The sequence below is a fragment of the Euprymna scolopes genome, chromosome 15 (genome assembly GCF_053919585.1).
Source record: "Euprymna scolopes isolate OS-2025 chromosome 15, ASM5391958v1, whole genome shotgun sequence".
Classification (NCBI taxonomy): domain Eukaryota; kingdom Metazoa; phylum Mollusca; class Cephalopoda; order Sepiida; family Sepiolidae; genus Euprymna; species Euprymna scolopes.
In genome coordinates this window covers 95,883,214-95,901,657 of record NC_136496.1, presented here as the reverse complement: position 1 = coordinate 95,901,657, position 18,444 = coordinate 95,883,214, and the positions used below count along the sequence as shown (strand labels likewise).

Genomic DNA, 18,444 nt, shown 5'->3' with positions numbered 1-18,444 from the left:
CCACTATCTAAAATTTCAAGTGTTTAGACCCAGAAATGTCGGAGGAGTTTGGTAGAGTTCTCAAATCGTTGAACTTTGACCCCTTAACAGCCAAATTTCTGGCCGAAAACCGATCACAAAGAGTTTCCTAAATCTCAGTACCCTGTATATCAAATTTCGAGTCTGTAGACTAAAAATTGACAGTTATTGCGTAGGGAAATGTACACAGACACGTTCACTTTATATATATATATATATATATATATATATATATATATATATATATATATATTATTAAAAGATGAGGAATAAAAGTTACATAGAGCTTTATTGTATCATCAGATCAATAAGGATGAAAATGATTGCATTCGAGTTTATTTTCGATGCAGATTATCTTGGACCACTGTCGTCTTAATACCATTTCGAGGACTTCAATTTGACTATAAAGTTAGATTTTTCTTCATCTAGCATTTACTTAAAATCTGTTTCCTTTACTCATTTTTATCTATATTTTTGTATTTTACTTTTTCTTATGTTTTTTTTTTCCATATCCAATATCTACTCCTTCCTCTACCAATATTTTTTATGATTTTATTCATCTTCTTTATTGGTCTTCATTATTTCATCACCTATTTTTTTCATTCCTAATCTAAATGTTCTTAAATCGTTTTTTTTTTTTTTGTATACTATTATATTTGTATAATACCGGCTTTTCTCCTCTTCTGATGAGAAGCATTTAGCTTTCAAATACCATGGCCCAAAGAGGTTCTTTCCTACTTTATTCTCATTTTCGTCCTTATTGATTGAATAATACAGTACAGTTCTATGTAACTTTTATTCTTTATCTTTTTAATTTGAGAATTGCTCCTCTTAACAGGGCATGGCTTTTACTATCTTGATGGGTTTGCATTATTAAAGGCGATATCTTTTTTCAGGTTCATTTATTACATAGATAGATAGATAGATAGATAGATGATTGTGTGGTCATAAATAATTAAAACAAGACCACCTAACTTAATTACTTCAAGAAAGTATATTTAACAAGAAACCATTTAGTAAAGTTCTAGCACCCTTACACACACATTGCTCACCAATCCTAAAATCTCAACTATCATCCACTCCATACAAAAAGTGTTCTGTAGAACAAACTAGATTTGAACTTAGCACACCTAGGTTATCAGACCATGTTATTAACCACTTAGCTACCATCACCTCCCTGTTGTGTTGTTGCTGGTTGCTGTTGGCAAGTCAATGATTAAATGGATGATGCTGATGATTGTGGCTTGTCATAGTTATTGTTAACCTTGTATAATTATTTTGTGGAAATGATGCTGATTTTTAATTTCCTAAAATAAGAATTCTATCTGAATCTATAGCCATCTTGAATTAGGAATAAAAATCAACTAAAAACAGTTTTGCTCAAACCTTTTGTTATCCAAAAATAGATCTTTTGCGTTGACAATTTGAGTAATTGCAATTCCTTTTTCTTTTTGTCCTTTCGTATCCTTTTTTTTTTTTTTATACTTTTCCCATTCTTCTTCTTTTTCCCATCCTTCTTTTTCCATCTTCCTTCTTTTTCCATCTTCCTTCTTTTCTCATCTTCCTTCTTTTCTCATTCTTTTTCTTTTTCTTATCCTATTTCTTATCCTTCTTTTCTCATCCTTTTTTCTTACCCTTTTTCTCATCCTTTTTTCCCCACTCTGTTTCCCCTGTTTCTTCTTTTTCTCATCCTTCTTCTTCTCATCCTTTTTTTTCTTCTCATTCTTGTTTTTCTCATTCTTGTTTTTCTCATCCTTTTTCTTTTTCATTTTCCTTTTTTCTCATCCTTTTTTTCTCGTTCTTCTTTTTTTCTCATTCTTCTTTTTTTCTCATCTTTTTTTCTCATCTTTTTTCTCATCCTTTTTTTCTCGTCCTTTTTTTCTCATCCTTTTTTCTCATCCTTTTTTTCTCGTCCTTCTTTTTTTCTTGTCCTTTTTTTCTTGTCCTTTTTTCTCATCCTTCTTTTTTTCTCATCCTTTTTTTCTCGTCCTTCTTTTTTTCTCGTCCTTCTTTTTTTCTTGTCCTTTTTTCTTGTCCTTTTTTCTTGTCCTTTTTTCTCGTCCTTCTTTTTTTCTCGTCCTTCTTTTTTTCTCGTCCTTCTTTTTTTCTCGTCCTTCTTTTTTTCTCGTCCTTTTTTTCTCATCCTTCTTTTTTTCTCGTCCTTTTTTTCTCATCCTTCTTTTTTTCTTGTCCTTTTTTCTCATCCTTCTTTTTTTCTTGTCCTTATTTTTTTCTCATCCTTCTTTTTTTCTCGTCCTTTTTTTTTCTCGTCCTTTTTTTTTCTCGTCCTTTTTTCTTGTCCTTTTTTTCTCGTCCTTCTTTTTTTCTCGTCCTTCTTTTTTTCTTGTCCTTCTTTTTTTCTTGTCCTTCTTTTTTTCTCGTCCTTCTTTTTTTCTCGTCCTTCTTTTTTTCTCGTCCTTCTTTTTTTCTCGTCCTACTTTTTTTCTCGTCCTTTTTTTTTTCTTGTCCTTTTTTCTTGTCCTTCTTTTTTTCTCGTCCTTCTTTTTTTCTCATCCTTCTTTTTTTCTCATCCTTCTTTTTTTCTCATCCTTCTTTTTTTCTCATCCTTTTTCTTTTTATTATTTTCTCATCTTTTTTCCTTTACTCAAATTTTCTGTTTCCCATCCTTTCTTTTTCTTTTCCCTTTTCTCTTCCTTTCTTTTTCTCTTCCTTCTTTCTTTTTCTCTTCCTTCTTTCTTTTTCTCTTCCTTCTTTCTTTTTCTAATCCTTTTTCTTTTTTCCCTTATTTCTTTTTCTCATCCTTCTTTTTCTCATCTTTCTTTTTTCATTGTTCCTTTTTTTCTCATATTTCTTCTTTTTTTCATCCATTTTCTAATCTTTCTTTTTCTCATCCTTTTCTTTTTTCTCATCTTTTTCTCTTATTCCTTTTTTTCTCATCCTTTTTTTCCTATTCATCTTTCTTCTCCTCATCCTTCTCATCTTTCTGCATCTCCTCATCCTTCTTCTTCAATGTTTTGTCTTATTTCTTGTCAAAGCATTATTCTTGCATTGTGAAGATGCACTTCATAGCACGGAAGTTTCAGATTTGACCCTTAAAAATAAGAACGTTTTTCTATTCTCTTCATATTTCTTTGTTACGAATATTCATTGCTTTTGTATTGATATTGAATATGTATTTAACTATTTTCATCTTTATGGTTTCTTTAATGTCGCTGTTTTTTTAATACAGGACTTTAATTCTTTTTTTAATGAATGTATTTGTCACATCTTTGAATTGACATATTAGGGATTGTTAACCTAAAAAATATGATTGACTCTATCAGTGATAGAACTTGTATAATGGAATTATGAAAATTCTATATGTATATAAAGTTAGGTATATGTTTATATAGTATATCTACAGCATTTGCACCTAAATTAATAAATAACCTGATCATCTTGAATTTTGGAAGACAGCTACTAAGCATAAGGTTTCATAATGTGGGCTATATTTAATTTTTGTTATTTCAAAGATGGTAAAAATAGAATCCCGTTGTGAAAGTTCAGATACTTCCGATTTTTGCAAAATTTTAACAATAGGTATTAGACAAATTATAGATATTCCACAAAATTTTTTTGGAATATTTTAAAGGGTTTTAAGGAACATAATATGAGCATAATATCCCATTTTAAAATTAAAATATTGCCCATTTGCATTGATTTTGATCCATAGTCATTAGGCACCAATTAAGCAAGACTCCTTGAATTTCACTTTCCTCTTATGACAGCTTAAGCTTTAAAATTTTCACATTTTCTAGAATCAAGATGATGTAATGGATTTGGGTCAAAATTGAAATAAAGATTATAAACAGCAGATTAAGTAACATATGTTGATTAAAAATTTTGTAGGGTTATGAAAGTGGTGCAAAAAATTTTTTTTTTTTTTTTTTTTCAAGAACTAATTTTGCCTGTCCTAGGACAGGTAATCTTTTAGTTTCTTATTAAATAGATCATGACCTTTTTGTTATATTGTTAATTCTCTTCTATCTGATAATTATTATGAAGGATGACAAAAAAAATGCTCCTCACTATTATTATAGAAGATATTGCTTGTTGGAAATATCTTTTCCCTTATCGCAACTTATCTTGAAAATGTTGATGAGTTTGCCTATCTTGGTAGTAAAGTTGCAAAGCAAAACTCCGCAGAGTGAACGAAAGGTGCAAATCGGCAATGCCTGAACTAGACAAAATGAAAATGATTTGAAAGTCAAATCTTCTTAACAAGACGAAACGTGACTTCTTTGAAGCCATTGTTAAATCAGTTGTTGTATATGAAAGCAACAACTGCTTTTCCACCAAAAAGATTGGAGAAGGAAATCGACGGTGTGTATACCAGAATGCTCAAAGTTGCTCTTAACATGACCTGGAGACAGCATCCGATGAAGGACACATTCCTCAGATCTCAGCCTTGATAAGAGTTAGAAGGCTGTTTAGTTCTTTCGCACTACAAGAACTAAGACACCGGGGTCGGAAAGTGGGATTAAAAAATCAGCGCCCCTGAGAAAAGGCACTGATCTGCAAAAAGTACCTGGGCAACCCCGTCTGCATTCCCCGGTAAGGGCGCCTCATGTGATTAGCAATAAACTAACCCCTTCTCAAAGAGAGAAGGCAAAGCCTGGGAGGGTGGATCTCCTAGAACTGCACAGAACTAAACTCCCACCACAAAATCAACAGAGACCAGATCATTACAGAAATGGTCTAATCCCTGTTGATTTTGGGGGCTGAGGATGAAATAAGAGATAGAAGAACGAGATTTACTAGATGCTACTGGGGAGGGGGGGGCTAAAGTTGAAATCTTCAGCGATGTTCTTTTGCGGATGCCAAAATAGGATTGTGACTCAGTGGGGAGATTGCACAGAACCTACATCAAATAACTAGCGGACTCACGATGTGTTTATCACAACCTATCAAGTTTGATGGAGGATAGGTGACGTGAGGGAGTTAGGAGGATCCATGACGCTACTATGGCTAGATAATAAAGATGCTAGAACCATTAACAGAAATAAATTGAAATAAGCTTTATTCATATAAAAATGTAGCAATATTCAGTACTGAATCATTCTTTGCTGTATTATTTTATCTGATTTTTTAATTTAATTTTTTTTTTTTTTCAGGTGAAGCCTTCTTGAAGTTCTCACGAGTCACCAAAGAGCTCTCAGCCCTGATGAAAAACCTGGTGAGTTATCAAATTCTAATTGGTCAAATAAAGTTAAATGTTCTGCTAAATGATTGACTGAATATGTTTGAGTTATCTCCCTTATTGACTAATGTATTTTTGATTTAACTTTGGATATATTTTCTTTTGGAGTTGGAGAAGATACTATATGTAGAAATTGTTAATTTTCAAATAATATTTTAAGGATTCAAATGTACGTCTTAATTTATTAAGGCAGGGTTAATTCTTTATACTCTGATTCTGGCATTTCTTTTTGTATAAATTGAATAATAAAATTACATATATACATACTTCACTAAAATGCTTATTAAAATATTATAGAGTTGTGGAAGTTTTTCAATCCATAAATCTATGTGAACAAAAAACAAAAGATTTTTAGTCTCAAGTTCTTTGTTTGAAAACTCCTTAGTGCAGTGGATAGAGTACTTGATAAAATTAAGTTGTAAAAGTCACTCCCTTCTGGAGATCGAAGGTCCAATCTCCAGTATGGCAGCACCCAAAATACAATTGCAAATTACTTATTACTTCTATCCAGTCATGGATGACAGAATGAGAATAAGCTATCATCACGGATTAAATAAAGGGTTCCATTTGAAATTTCCTGCTGATACCTGAGTAAGGCAAAAAGATTCCATCGTTCAACAAGAAGCTCTGATATTACATCGACTGAATGTTGTAAAAATAGCACTCAAGATGAAAACAGTAGTCTGAAGAATCCAAACAATACGAATAATTAATCCTCGTCTCAAAAATTCCGAATCCTTTGTTTGTCAATTAATCTTTTGAAATCACTACATTAGTTTGCTTCCAAGAATTTATGGTAGTCTTAATATTATTGTAAGAATCGTCAGTTGTTTACCATGTAAAATGTTTGAGCATGTAAAACAAACCAGTACTTTATTTCACGGGTCCTCAGCAGTGTCGATCAAACATCACTTCCATTAAAAAAAACACACAAGAACAAAAAATTTTTTTTTTTTTTTTTTTAAATTCTAGACTAATTTTTTTTTTACTAACCTATTTCATGTTATTTCTCTCTATATATACTTTTTCTTTATTTTTACATAAACATTTAGGTAGCACTACACATTCATGATTATGTTTCAGTCAACTAGACTAGTTGACCGAAACATACTTATGAATGTGTAGCTCTACCTAAATGTTTACGTAAAAATAAAGAAAAAGTATATCTTGCTCTATCTTGGTATTGAGCACTCTTGCATGAATCTTATATTAAGCAGGAATTTCCACCACATGCACACACACACACACACACACACGTATATATATGTATATGAATTTTTTAGATAGATGATTTGTATTATTTGGACTACTGTGTTCATCTTGAGTGTTATTCTCACAGCGTTTTGGTCAATGTAACTTTCGACCTTATGTAGTAATAAACAGTGATCTATATTGATAAGTAGTAAAATTGTACATTTAAACAAGTATAAATTTAAAGTTCCCAAAATACATGCTAGAATTGTCTGTGGATAAAGTACTAACTAAAATTCAGTGCTAAATGGCACTGTTCTGGCGATTGAGGGTTCAATCCTTAGTGCAGGTGATACTAAAAATACTATTGGGATTTACTTAAGACTTCTACCTGGTCATGGCTGACAGAATGAGAGTATACTACCTTGATCGATTAATTAAAGGGTTCCATTCCAAATCCTGTACAGATTCTTTTGTTTGACAAAAAAATTTGATAGTCCAACAAGATATACTTGAAGGTTAGAGGTTACATCGGCCAAAACATTGAGAATAACACTCAAAATGACAACAGTAGTCCGACTAGTCCAAATTAGGGAAATTGCTCCAGACAAGGCATGAAGCTTAAAAAAACAAAAACATGCTACTTCAAGGTCAAAAACTTGCCAACGCTAATTGTTAGATGAAATAGATTCTGACCTAGAAAATACCAATTATTCTCTCTTTGTTAGAAACATTACTCATGGAATGTGAAAACTAAAACACAAAATAAGAGAAGCGAGAGTTACGTGACTGCCGAAAGAAAACCCAAGATTCACTTTCTTCTTTCCTTAATTATATAATTTAATTATACGTTCATATTATTTGGATTCATCGAACTACTGTTCTCATCTTGACTGTGATTTTCATAACGTTTCGGTCGGTGTAACCTCCGACCTTCTTCAGGTGTATCTTGTCAAACTCGGGGAATGTTTCTGTCAAACTTAATAATTTGGATGGAATTTCGAGCGGAACTGTTTATTTACTTCATGGGGGTAGCATGCTCTTGTTCTGTCAGCCATGACTGGATAGAAGTCCTAAGTAATTCGCAATTGTATTTTTCAGTTGCCCACACTGAGGATTGAACCTTCAACCTTCAGGAACATTACTTTTTACAATTTATTTTTCCAAGTATTCTAACCACTGCACCATGGGTCCTTGCTCCAAGGCGTGGAGTTTGACAAGATACACCTGAAGAAGATTGGAGGTTACATCGACCGAAACGTTGTGAAAATCACACTCTAGATGAGAACAGTAGTCTGATGAATCTAAATAAACCAATCCTCATCTAAAAAATTTAGAAACGTCTTAATTATGCATATGTTGTTCTTCTTACAAAAATAATTTTTGTGATTAACTTGTTAAGAGAACAAAAGAGAATTCAGTGTCCAACAACGTTCTAAGTGAAAGAGTTGTTTAGTTTTTAAAGAATTGAGCAAATATGTCTATTTTAACTGTTGCTATGCAAGCTTGTGAGTGTGTAAAATGTGTAAGCATTTTAAATGTGTGTGTGTATATTAGCTTGTGTCTGTCTTGGCAGTGAATGAGTATGTATATGAACTTGTGTGTATGTGAGTTCAATAAACAGTTGCTGTGCTTAGTAGTTCTTGTTGCATCTGTTGAGAGCTTCAACCTCACAGGTTTATCTGGGTTTTGATGTGCATATGTGTTCATTCTGAAAGGAAAATACTAGAAAAGAGGAAGAAACCTGAATCTAATTCTTGAAGTTTGCTAAAATGTGACTAGATTATTTTTTTACAATTATTAATAATTTTATGTATCTCTTTTTTCTTTCCTTTTTTTTTTCTTTAAAAAAGTAGTTTCAAAAGTTATTAATAAAATATCTTCATGTGCGTTTAGGCAAACCTTAAGAATTAGATGAAGTTATCTTTCCTGGAGCCCCTGTCTTCGTAGCCAAAATTGCCAAGATGTTTGTGTTGTGAGGAATTTGATTAAAATTTGATTTTCTTCTGTAAAAAAAAAAAAAACCTTTGTGATGAAATCACGCAATTTTTCTTTTATGAGAATTTCAATCCATAATAGGCACATACTTTTCTTTATCTTTGGTTTTTAATATCTTTGCTAAACTGCATAAACACCAAAAATTCTAAAACATAGCTCATTTTTTTTTTTAATTATCTCCCCTTGAATAGGATGACATAGGGAATCTTCTTAGCGAGAGGTGTGATTATGATGTCACAATGTTTGAAGATAGACATAAGTGTTGAGTTAGTTTTGTGACAGATACTATTGGTCTTGTGGACAACACAGTCCCTCCAGAGTTGCAAAAATTAGATTTGAATGGAGTAAATTCAGGGAAGATCTACCATTATTATCATTGTTTACTTAGGGGAGAGCTTGCAAAGCATGTGTACAAAGTGTGATAATGCATCTAAATGAAATCTGACTAGCAAAGGTTGAGGACATGCATTGCACGCAGAAAAGTTATATGAGAATCATCATCATCGTCATTATCATCATCAGCGGTCCTACCGTTTTTTTGTTAACAGCGTCGGTGACGACAGCTCTCCAACTTGTAGAGCCATGATAATCTCAGGAAGACAAGTAAAGACGGTAGTTTCCCATTATTTTCCATCTTCCTTTGGGGTGCATCTCCTCTAGTGAGTTAAACACGCCCCCAAATACCAACCTGGAAATTTCTATGGTGCTGCATGGTACATACAGTGCCTAGCTTGCCCAAATGGTCACCCAACTGGTACTGGCCAGGCTCTTTGTTGCTTGACTTCGGTGATCTGGTGAGAACCAGTGTGCCAATGAGAAAGATACAATAGATTAAATCTGGACATTATAGGAAGACGTGTGCAGAACAACAAACTTTGTTGGTATGGTCACATTGAAAGAATGAATGAGTGTTTTTGGGTTAGTAGATGTTGAACACTTAAGTTAGCAGAATCAGTTAACAGGAGAAGAACAAGGAAAACATAGTGATATGTATAGATTTGAGAGGAAGAAGGATAAATAAAGACCTGGACAGAGATAGGTTAGTTTGGAAGTCTAAAAGTCGTTTAGCACATGTCGGTATCTTCTTAGCAATGGTTGACGATAATTAAAGTCTATCTTCATTAATATGTATGTAGGATATTACAAATCAGCTGAGAATGAAATATAGGCTTCTGCTTGCAATCTTAACCAGATAGAAAAGAGGCTGATCCTAATTTTTCTTTTATTTTTTGAATGTGCTGCTATGCCATCACTTGACCTTTTTTTTTTTTTTCTTATACACTCTGACTTGGTATGTACATTAATATTATTTCATGATTTGCATCTATGTTGCTCTGACACAATGTTGCTTACCCTAAGCATTCTCCTCAAATGTGTATTACATAACCCTTGTGTTTTTCATTGAATTGTTTTAAAAAATAACAACTTTTTTTCTGCCATTTTTTCAGATTACAAGTCTAAACAATATACTGCTGTTTCCTCTGGACAATTTCCTCAAGGGAGAACTTAAAGGAGTAAAGGGAGATTTGAAAAAACCTTTTGATAAAGCCTCAAAAGAATATGAATCAAAGTTGTGAGTATATATATCTATAAAAGATTATTGAAGTTATTGACATGATCAAATTAAGTTGTAAGAGTAATAGATGTTGAGCAAAGACAAAACAAACTGGAAAGCTCTTTGTATTATTTGGATTCTTCAGACTATTGTTCTCGTTTTGAAGGTTATTTGCACAACGTTTCAGTCCATGTAACCTCCAAGCTTCTTCATAGGTATCTTGTCGAACTCTAGAACCTGCATGGAATGTTGAACGGAGCAGTTTATTTAATTCACTGAGATATCCTGCTCTTATTCCATCAGTTATGACTGAGTAGAGGTCTTTAACAATTTGCAGTTGTATTTTTGGGTGTCGCTTGCACTGGGGATTGAACTTTCAGCCTCCAGATGAGTGTAACTTTTACAACTGACTTTTTCTAAGTACCTTATTCACTGCGCTACAGAATTCTTGTGGACAAGGACCTATGATGTATTCTATTGCACTGAAGAAAGCCAGAGGTTACATCGACTGAAACATTGTGCAAATAACACTCATCTAAAAAAAAAATTCAGAACTGAAATGCTCTTTCTTCTTCTAAATTCTGTTATGAAAGACTGCTATAGTTCTAGAGTATACATTGGCATAGATTTTACAATAACTTACTAGTAGGGTTATGACAACAGAATATTCTTATTGTTTTGACGCCCGAGAACCACATCACTCTATATAAAAGCATATAAGATATCAACGGATACACACTTGAGAGTGAAAATAATGAAAAGAATATGCTGTTGTCCTAGCCCTAGTTATAAGTAAGAAGGATGTACGTAAATCTCCTGTAGCTGTGATAAGATTACAATAACGGGCCAAATTTCAGAAAGAACTCCTGTTAAAACAACGCTGTAATAACTGACAAATTCCAACACTAATGCTTTCCTTTTTAGCTCCCAAATTTAACTCACCATCTGCTTTTATCTGTCTTTTGAAGAGTAGTTGGTCGCATACAAATTAATTTCCTTTTTTTTTTTTTACACAGTGATCACCACTTATCAAGGCCCGGAAGCCACTCAGGGATAAGGGTTATTGCAAGTACATTACGTTAGTGTGGAGATTTGATGAAGTGTTTACTTAAGGAGGCGGTTCATTAGGAATTTGTTAACATTGGACTTGAAAACATCCAAGTTGTAGTCCGGAGGGAAGCAGGCAGACGGAACAGAGTTCCACAGGCGTGCAGTTCTAAGAAAGAAGCTTTGTTCATGGAATTCGCGTTTTGATTTAGGCACAGATATAGAGTGGGGGAAATTTTTCACAGTGGATTCAGCTAGACGGGTGTTTTTCGTGAAAGATTGGTGAGGGGGGTACCAGGGATTGGAGTTCAGACGAGCACCTGCCATGAAAATAACGATAAAACAAGGATAGGCTCGCAATGTCTCTTCTGTGTGAGAGAGGTTGCAGGGTAGAGAAAAGGGCATCCCCCACTAAACCACGAAGTCTATTTTGTACTCTGTCAAGGCATGATAGGCTGTTTTTGGCAGCTCCTGCCCAGATATGGCAACAGTATTCCATCCTTGGACGTACTTGGCTTTTATATAGATAGAGAATTGCATCAGTAGTGAGATATCTTCTGGAGCGGTAGAAGGATCCCACCATCTTTCCAGCGACCTTGGCAACAGACTTGATGTACGTGTTCCATTTCAGATCAGGAGTAAAGGTCAAACCCAGAAGCTTGTCAAAACACGGGGCCTCACCCAGACGAGAGCCATCCATCACAATTGATGCCAGCTGGGGATCAGAGCGTTGATGATGTACGGATAGGAGTTTGGTTTTGGATGCATTAAAAGTAACCAGCCACATCTTCCCCCACTGAACCACGCGCTCGAGATCAGAGGAGAGAGAATCCGAGAGAACTTTGTCATTTGATGTGTTGCCGTAGATGGTCATGTCATCAGTATAGATGTCAACGAATGATTTAAGTATGTGTTCAGGGAGGTCATTGATGTAGATCAGGAAGAGAGTTGGGCCCAGGATTGACCCCTGAGGGACTCCAGCATTTATATTGCAGGCCTTCGATTTTTGTCCATCTACCACTACTCTTATGAGCCTATCGGAGAGAAATGATTTAATGATTGAGAAAACATTTCCAGTTATACCGTAGCTGGAAATCTTGTGAAGTATACCCTTATGCCATACCTTGTCGAAGGCCTTTGATATGTCAAAAGCAATTGCCCTAGAAAGGAAGCCTTTGTCAAGAGATTCACTAATCCTGTGGGATATAACCGTCAGCACATCTGCGGTAGATCTTGCAGAGCGGAAACCATATTGTGTGTCACTAAGAAGGTTATTCCTGCTGAGGTGGTTGACTCCTATAAAAATCTGCCATTACAAACATCCTACATGCGAAACATCTAATACGTTTTGAAGCTGCTAATTATTCGTTTTTGTCTTTATTGCTATATGAGTATAGTTAAATCATTCTGCTGCTTATGTTATTGAAGTCTTTATATGTTTTGTTTCAGCTCCAAGATAGAAAAAGAAAAGAAACAACAAGCAAAAGAAGTTGGGATGATAAGATCAGAGGTATCTGGACCAGAGGTATGTGTATTTTGAACACATCTTTAAGAAGAAAAATTATACCCATTCTTTTGAAACATTTATAAAATAGACTTTCAAAATTACACTAACTTACTGGTAACATGCAAAAAATAAAAAAAAATGCCTCAAGTTCTGTATGTGTAAAAAAAACAGATAACTGAGTAAACCAAGTGGTGCCCAAAATAAAAATTTTCATATGCAAATTTGCCTTTTTTTAGCAGCTAGTTATATCTATTTTTTTACATATCAGCAGCGTAAAACTTTCAAGTTCAACTTTCTTATACCTGATCAAGGCATTTCTTTTCAATAATAGAACCCTGTCATAAATTCTTATGAGGTAGTTGGTGGTGATGGAACGGTCCCAACATTTTTTCTGATTCCGTACTAAATTCCTAATTCTAATACAAGTACCCATTCTAGTTCTTTATAAATCTCTAAATATTTAACTATAACATTTTTTTTTTTTTTCCAATTACTGTAAAAACACATTTTAAATGTGCAGATATTTTCTCAAATGTAAAAATACACTTGTGGGAGATAATCTATAGATTTTAGCTTTACTGGTATTTTAAAATCAAGAAATTTTTATTATTTTATCACTATTACTAGCAATGGAAGATTTTTTTTTTAAACAAAATCAAATAAAAAAGACAAAGGAATCATTTTGGGCATTAAAAAATAGGCAAATCATTTTTACAATACCGATTCTGATACTCTAAAAAAATCGTCCCAACACCAATACTTGGTAAGTTTCTCAATGTCAATAAAAGTAACATTGAAATCTGCAAACAGTGTGTCTGTTTTTTTTTTTTTTTTTTTTTTTTTGTTTTTTAAGACATTGTTGAGTTTGTCAGTACTAGTAGTGAGTTGGTGTATTTTTAAAGGTGTTCTTGTTATAGATTTGTTCTGAGTACTGAAGTTACATACAAGTCATCGTTATTCACTGACATTATTTTTAAATTGTAATGTTGTGCCAAATTATATCAGTAATTTTTTTTTTTTTTTCTACCTTTAATTTTTGGTTGAAAATCTGTCGGTGTTGCCCAACGCTGAACACCCTATACTTGTTTTCACAAGACTGTAGATGGTGCAAATGTGTGTGTGTTGGAAGATCTTGCCGATGACAATAGTAATGGAGAAGACTGAATATAAAAGTGGGAAATTGTCACATGCCCACACGCTTCAAAGACAAATAAAGAAGATTGCAGTTATGAGCAAAATAGTAATTAATCTTTACAGTGTATATGATGTGTTGGCAGTTACCAAAGTGTATGACAGATGCCATTAATTCAATGAAATCAAACCGGATTATTCCTTGGAATATTCATTTTGTTTTATTTCTCTACAGATTGCTGAAGAAATGGAAAAGGAAAGAAAGATGTTCCAACTTCAAGCATGTGAAGTAAGTTTTCATTTCCTCTTTTTTTTATAATTGTCATAAAGAAAATCATATACAGTTGCTTCAATTCATATATATATATATACACACACGCGCGCACACACACACACACACACAAGGAACATTCTAAAAGTAATACCTTCTATTTTTTATCTGCCTGAATGGATCAAAGAGGATTGCAAATTGCATTGTTATGATGACTGAACTTATGCATTCATAATCTGAAAGTTTCATCTCTTTATTGCAAATATTGATGGTGTGAGATTTTAAGAAAGCAACCCTTGTCATGGATGTGCATCAGAAGCACAGATGAATCATTAAATTCCTGGCAAAAGTGTATTGAAAATAATGGTAACTATGTAGAAAAATATATTCTGGAGAACAAACAGTTATTTCCCGTCTTTGTAGTTCTTCAACATTTTGAGTAAAAAAAATTGGAGGCTTTACTTTTGGAATGACACAAACACACACACACATATATATATATATATATATATACACACAGTAGGCTTTTTAGCCCATTAAAAATAGGCAATGGTTGACTCAGAATGAGTGCTTTATACCAAACTTCTAGAATAAATATGATATTTTGGTGACTAACCCTTATTAATTCCTAACTCTGCACCAAATAGATACCATAATACTACTTAGGTTGTTGCACCATATCATAACACAGCTTCACACAAAATTTCAGTCAAATCGTCTCAATAGTTTCCAGGAATAAAATGGAATGGACAGACAAGATATATATAGACAATATAAACAAAGATGGCCACTAGAACATACACACATACAACATTGAGTCTTCTATGACTTTTTTTTTCTTCTTGCAGTATTATTTTGTCATGCATTTTTTTTCTACCTAAGCAAAGAATTTCTAATTTTTCTGAAGAGTATATGCATTGAAAAGAGACAGTATTGACATAATAATAATAACCATTTGTTTCTGCATAACGAAATGGATCTGTAAAAAAATGTATCAAAATTTTAACATGCTGGAGGAGCTTTTTTGCATGATATTTATTTCAACTGAAAGTGCTCAGCGCTAAGAAACGAGTTTGTTAAAGGGGCTGACATAATTACTTACTATTATAATTATTAAATACCTACAGACACTAGTGTTTCATCCTTCCAGGAATCATCAGTACAGGGTGTCATGATTAACACCAGTCGATAGATTCAAACCCAGCAATAGAAGCCATCTCTGGTTCCATTAGCAAGGACCTAATCCATTCGGCTACCGTTAACTGTGAGGAATATTGTTGAAATTTAAACATTTACTTTTTAAATGCTTTTAACGTCTGTCAGAATGGTCTAATCATTATATGATGATCTGTGCATATATATATATATATATATATATATATATATATATATATATATACAAACTCTTCCGTCATATGAGATTCATTCAACTAAATTTTCTGAAATTGGGTCAGAGGATTTGTTTATAATGATGAGGGCTTTTAGAACTATCCACACTTTTTGGAACCACTACTAAGCTCTGTGCAAATGATTGTCAGACAGTCAGCAGATCTCTGGTTTTACATCAGAACTTACCATCTAGACACATGTCTTGACGAAGACTAAGGTACTTCTGTCTTAGTGGTTTTAAATACACCTTCAGATACTAACCTAGTATCCCCAAATGATCACCTATCTGGTACTGGCCAGGCTCATCATTGCTTAACTTTGGTGAGCTAACAAGGACTAGTGTGTCAACATGATTATACTGTATAATATATAAGGTTGGTGAAGGCTGTTCAAGCTATGTACAGAAATGTTTAGTCATATCATTTTGAGCCTGGGATTCAATTTGAATTTTCCTTTTAATTTGGATTGTTTACAACCACTTTGTCCTTTTGGGATTTCTGAACACAGACTTGCGATTGAACATATTGTTGGCATATTTTTTTGTTACTGACTCCTATTATTTTCTTTTTTTCTTTATTTCCAGTACCTGATAAAAGTGAATGAAATTCGTACAAAGAAAGGAGTCGACCTGTTGCAGCACCTAGTTGAATATTACCAAGCCCAAACCACGTAAGTATATTCACCGCCTTATAACTTCTAAAATGGTTTTAATATGCAATCATTTTTATACTCATTAAAAAATAATTGTATCATCTAGTATATAACATTAATTCAGTTGGATTTTCAAAGTTACATCTGACAAATTGATATTTGATTCTAATTAGCTAGTTCTTTACTTAAATCTTCCGTCTATGTTCTTTACATTCCGATCCATTTTATCGATTATATATTCTATTCAGCCTAATGATTCTTTAAGTAGCATACTCTGTGCAAGATATTACTCGTGGACGTATGTGAGATGATAAATATGTTGGTTGCTTACATTCGCTGTCACTTTTGACATGTACGCTTTTAACACTAAGATTGTGTTTTTTGTTTGTGTTGTTGTAATAACGCGTCTTGTCATTGTAATGTATAATTGTCCATAAATTAGGTGACACGCAATTCTTTTTCTCTTTTTCTCTATTCTCTTAACATTCTAAACTTCCCTTCCTATTAATTCTTACTTTCACTCTTTCTCTCTTTATCTATCTCTCATCATTCTCTTTTTTTTCTCTTCTAGCCCTTGCTTTTTATAATAACCCTTTATATTGTTTTTTTTCTCTATTTTTTTTCTCTCTATATATTTTTTCTCTATTTCTTTTTTCTCTTCCTCATCATTCTCTCTCCATTATTTTTTATTAGTTTTCTTTAGATTTCCCCTCCTCTTTACGTCTTATAATTAAAGTTCTGTGTTTTAAGGTTTTTTTAACTCCAACCTTTAAAGAGTTCCTACCTAAAAAAAAAAAAAAAATCCATTATTCATTGAATATTTGAATATTCAAGTCGCTGCCTGATGATATCTGTTGTTTGATTGAAACAAATGGCTGTTTGTAGCAGCGGGATGTAAACATGTTTATTTAACAATAAATAAGTATATTTAATAATATATATATATATATATATATATATATACTATCAAGCCGTTTGGCATTACTCGGTCATAAAATATGTTTAAATGATATTTCAATTTATGCAGATTTAGTATTTATTATTACAGAGCAAATTCTCTATTGATTATTATATTGTACCCAATATATATAGTAATAATTTCAAAAGTTAAAAAACAAATGCCTTTGGTGCCATCAGCTGGAATCAAGACCAAAACATTCAGCCCTCCAGTTATAGTCATTATTTAGCATTTCAGCCTTCGTCGTTACCATCTGAGCTAGTGCCAGTTGGATAAAAAAGGCTAAAAATTAAACGATTTCAAACTCACAAAAATGCATACTTATGTATGCTCAGAAGTTAATCAATTTACTTCTGCCAAGGTCAACTGTTCTTTATTTTTTTTATTTTGATCCCTTTCCCTTTGCCGCTATTTTACAAACTAAAAACCAGATCAAAAGTGTTCTTGAGGTTCAAATATCCTATATATCAAGTTTCAAGTCTCTAGACCAAATATTCAGAGAGAAGTTTGGTGGAGACATTTTGCACACACACTAACAAGGTCACTTTAATATATATATATATATATATATATATATATATATATATAATTGTGCTAGAACGTTTTCATCCTAAAGTCTGTGCAATTATGCACAATGTAGAAACTATAGATAAATAGAATTAAGCGTAATAGTTAAATGAAATCAATCATCTAATAAGAAAACATAAAAACTGAATAATTAATGAATACTCGTTTTTCAAAGGAATATGCAAATTAGTTAACCTCATGAAGTCGCTTGCATATCCATGACTAAGTATATTGAAAAGTTTGTTTTAATAATTTTTAAATAGAAAAAATAGGCTTTTAATATCAATGTCAGAATGAGAAAAAACTCCATTTATAAGTATAAATCCATAGACAATTTATATATATATATATATATATATATATATATATATATATATATATATATATATATATATAATGTTTCCACTTCCGGTTATAAAATAGATGAGTATTGGCTAAAGAGAGCTTGATATGCATATCTAAAATGATCCCTAATTATCGGGTTTTAAACCGACGCTACCAATGACTTATCTCATCTAAAACTTTCTGTAAACAAAATATAAATAATATGCTCTTATTTTGGGATTTTCTTTATAATTGAGCACTCTGCTAGATTTCTTCTTCTTCAAAAAAAAAAAAAAAACTAATATATATATATATATATAGATATATAAATAAATAAATAAAATAACTATCAATAGATGCACATTCTTCTGTTTACCACTCTTCAGCATGGTTGAATTTTTTGCAGTGTTCATAACTGTGTCTCTACTATTAGGCTACTGAGCCTCATCAGAATTATTAGACATTTTATTGCTTATAAATATGTATTATTTTGTTTGTTATTGCTTTTGACAATAGAGAAAATTAAACAAAACACATGTCTGTGCATAATTATTTTATAAATACATCCCCACAATGTAAAAAAGTTGACTCCCTCGTAGCATTTAGGTAAATGTTTCACCATAGATAAGTGAACTTG

At 32.6% G+C, this 18,444-nt stretch overlaps 1 protein-coding gene across 32 annotated transcripts in view; it reads left to right on the top strand.

Annotated features, from left to right (window-relative positions):
* Nucleotides 1-18,444, top strand: part of LOC145294002 (arf-GAP with SH3 domain, ANK repeat and PH domain-containing protein 2-like) — a 547,728-nt gene that overhangs the window by 322,847 nt on the left and 206,437 nt on the right. For all 32 annotated transcript variants that reach the window (XM_080140958.1, XM_080140949.1, XM_080140946.1 and 29 more), the window contains 5 exons: nucleotides 5,133-5,194; nucleotides 9,856-9,980; nucleotides 12,459-12,534; nucleotides 13,883-13,936; nucleotides 15,891-15,976. In XM_080140958.1, the coding sequence (XP_079997084.1) occupies nucleotides 5,133-5,194; nucleotides 9,856-9,980; nucleotides 12,459-12,534; nucleotides 13,883-13,936; nucleotides 15,891-15,976 (403 nt within the window). The remainder of the gene's footprint in view (nucleotides 1-5,132; nucleotides 5,195-9,855; nucleotides 9,981-12,458; nucleotides 12,535-13,882; nucleotides 13,937-15,890; nucleotides 15,977-18,444) is intronic.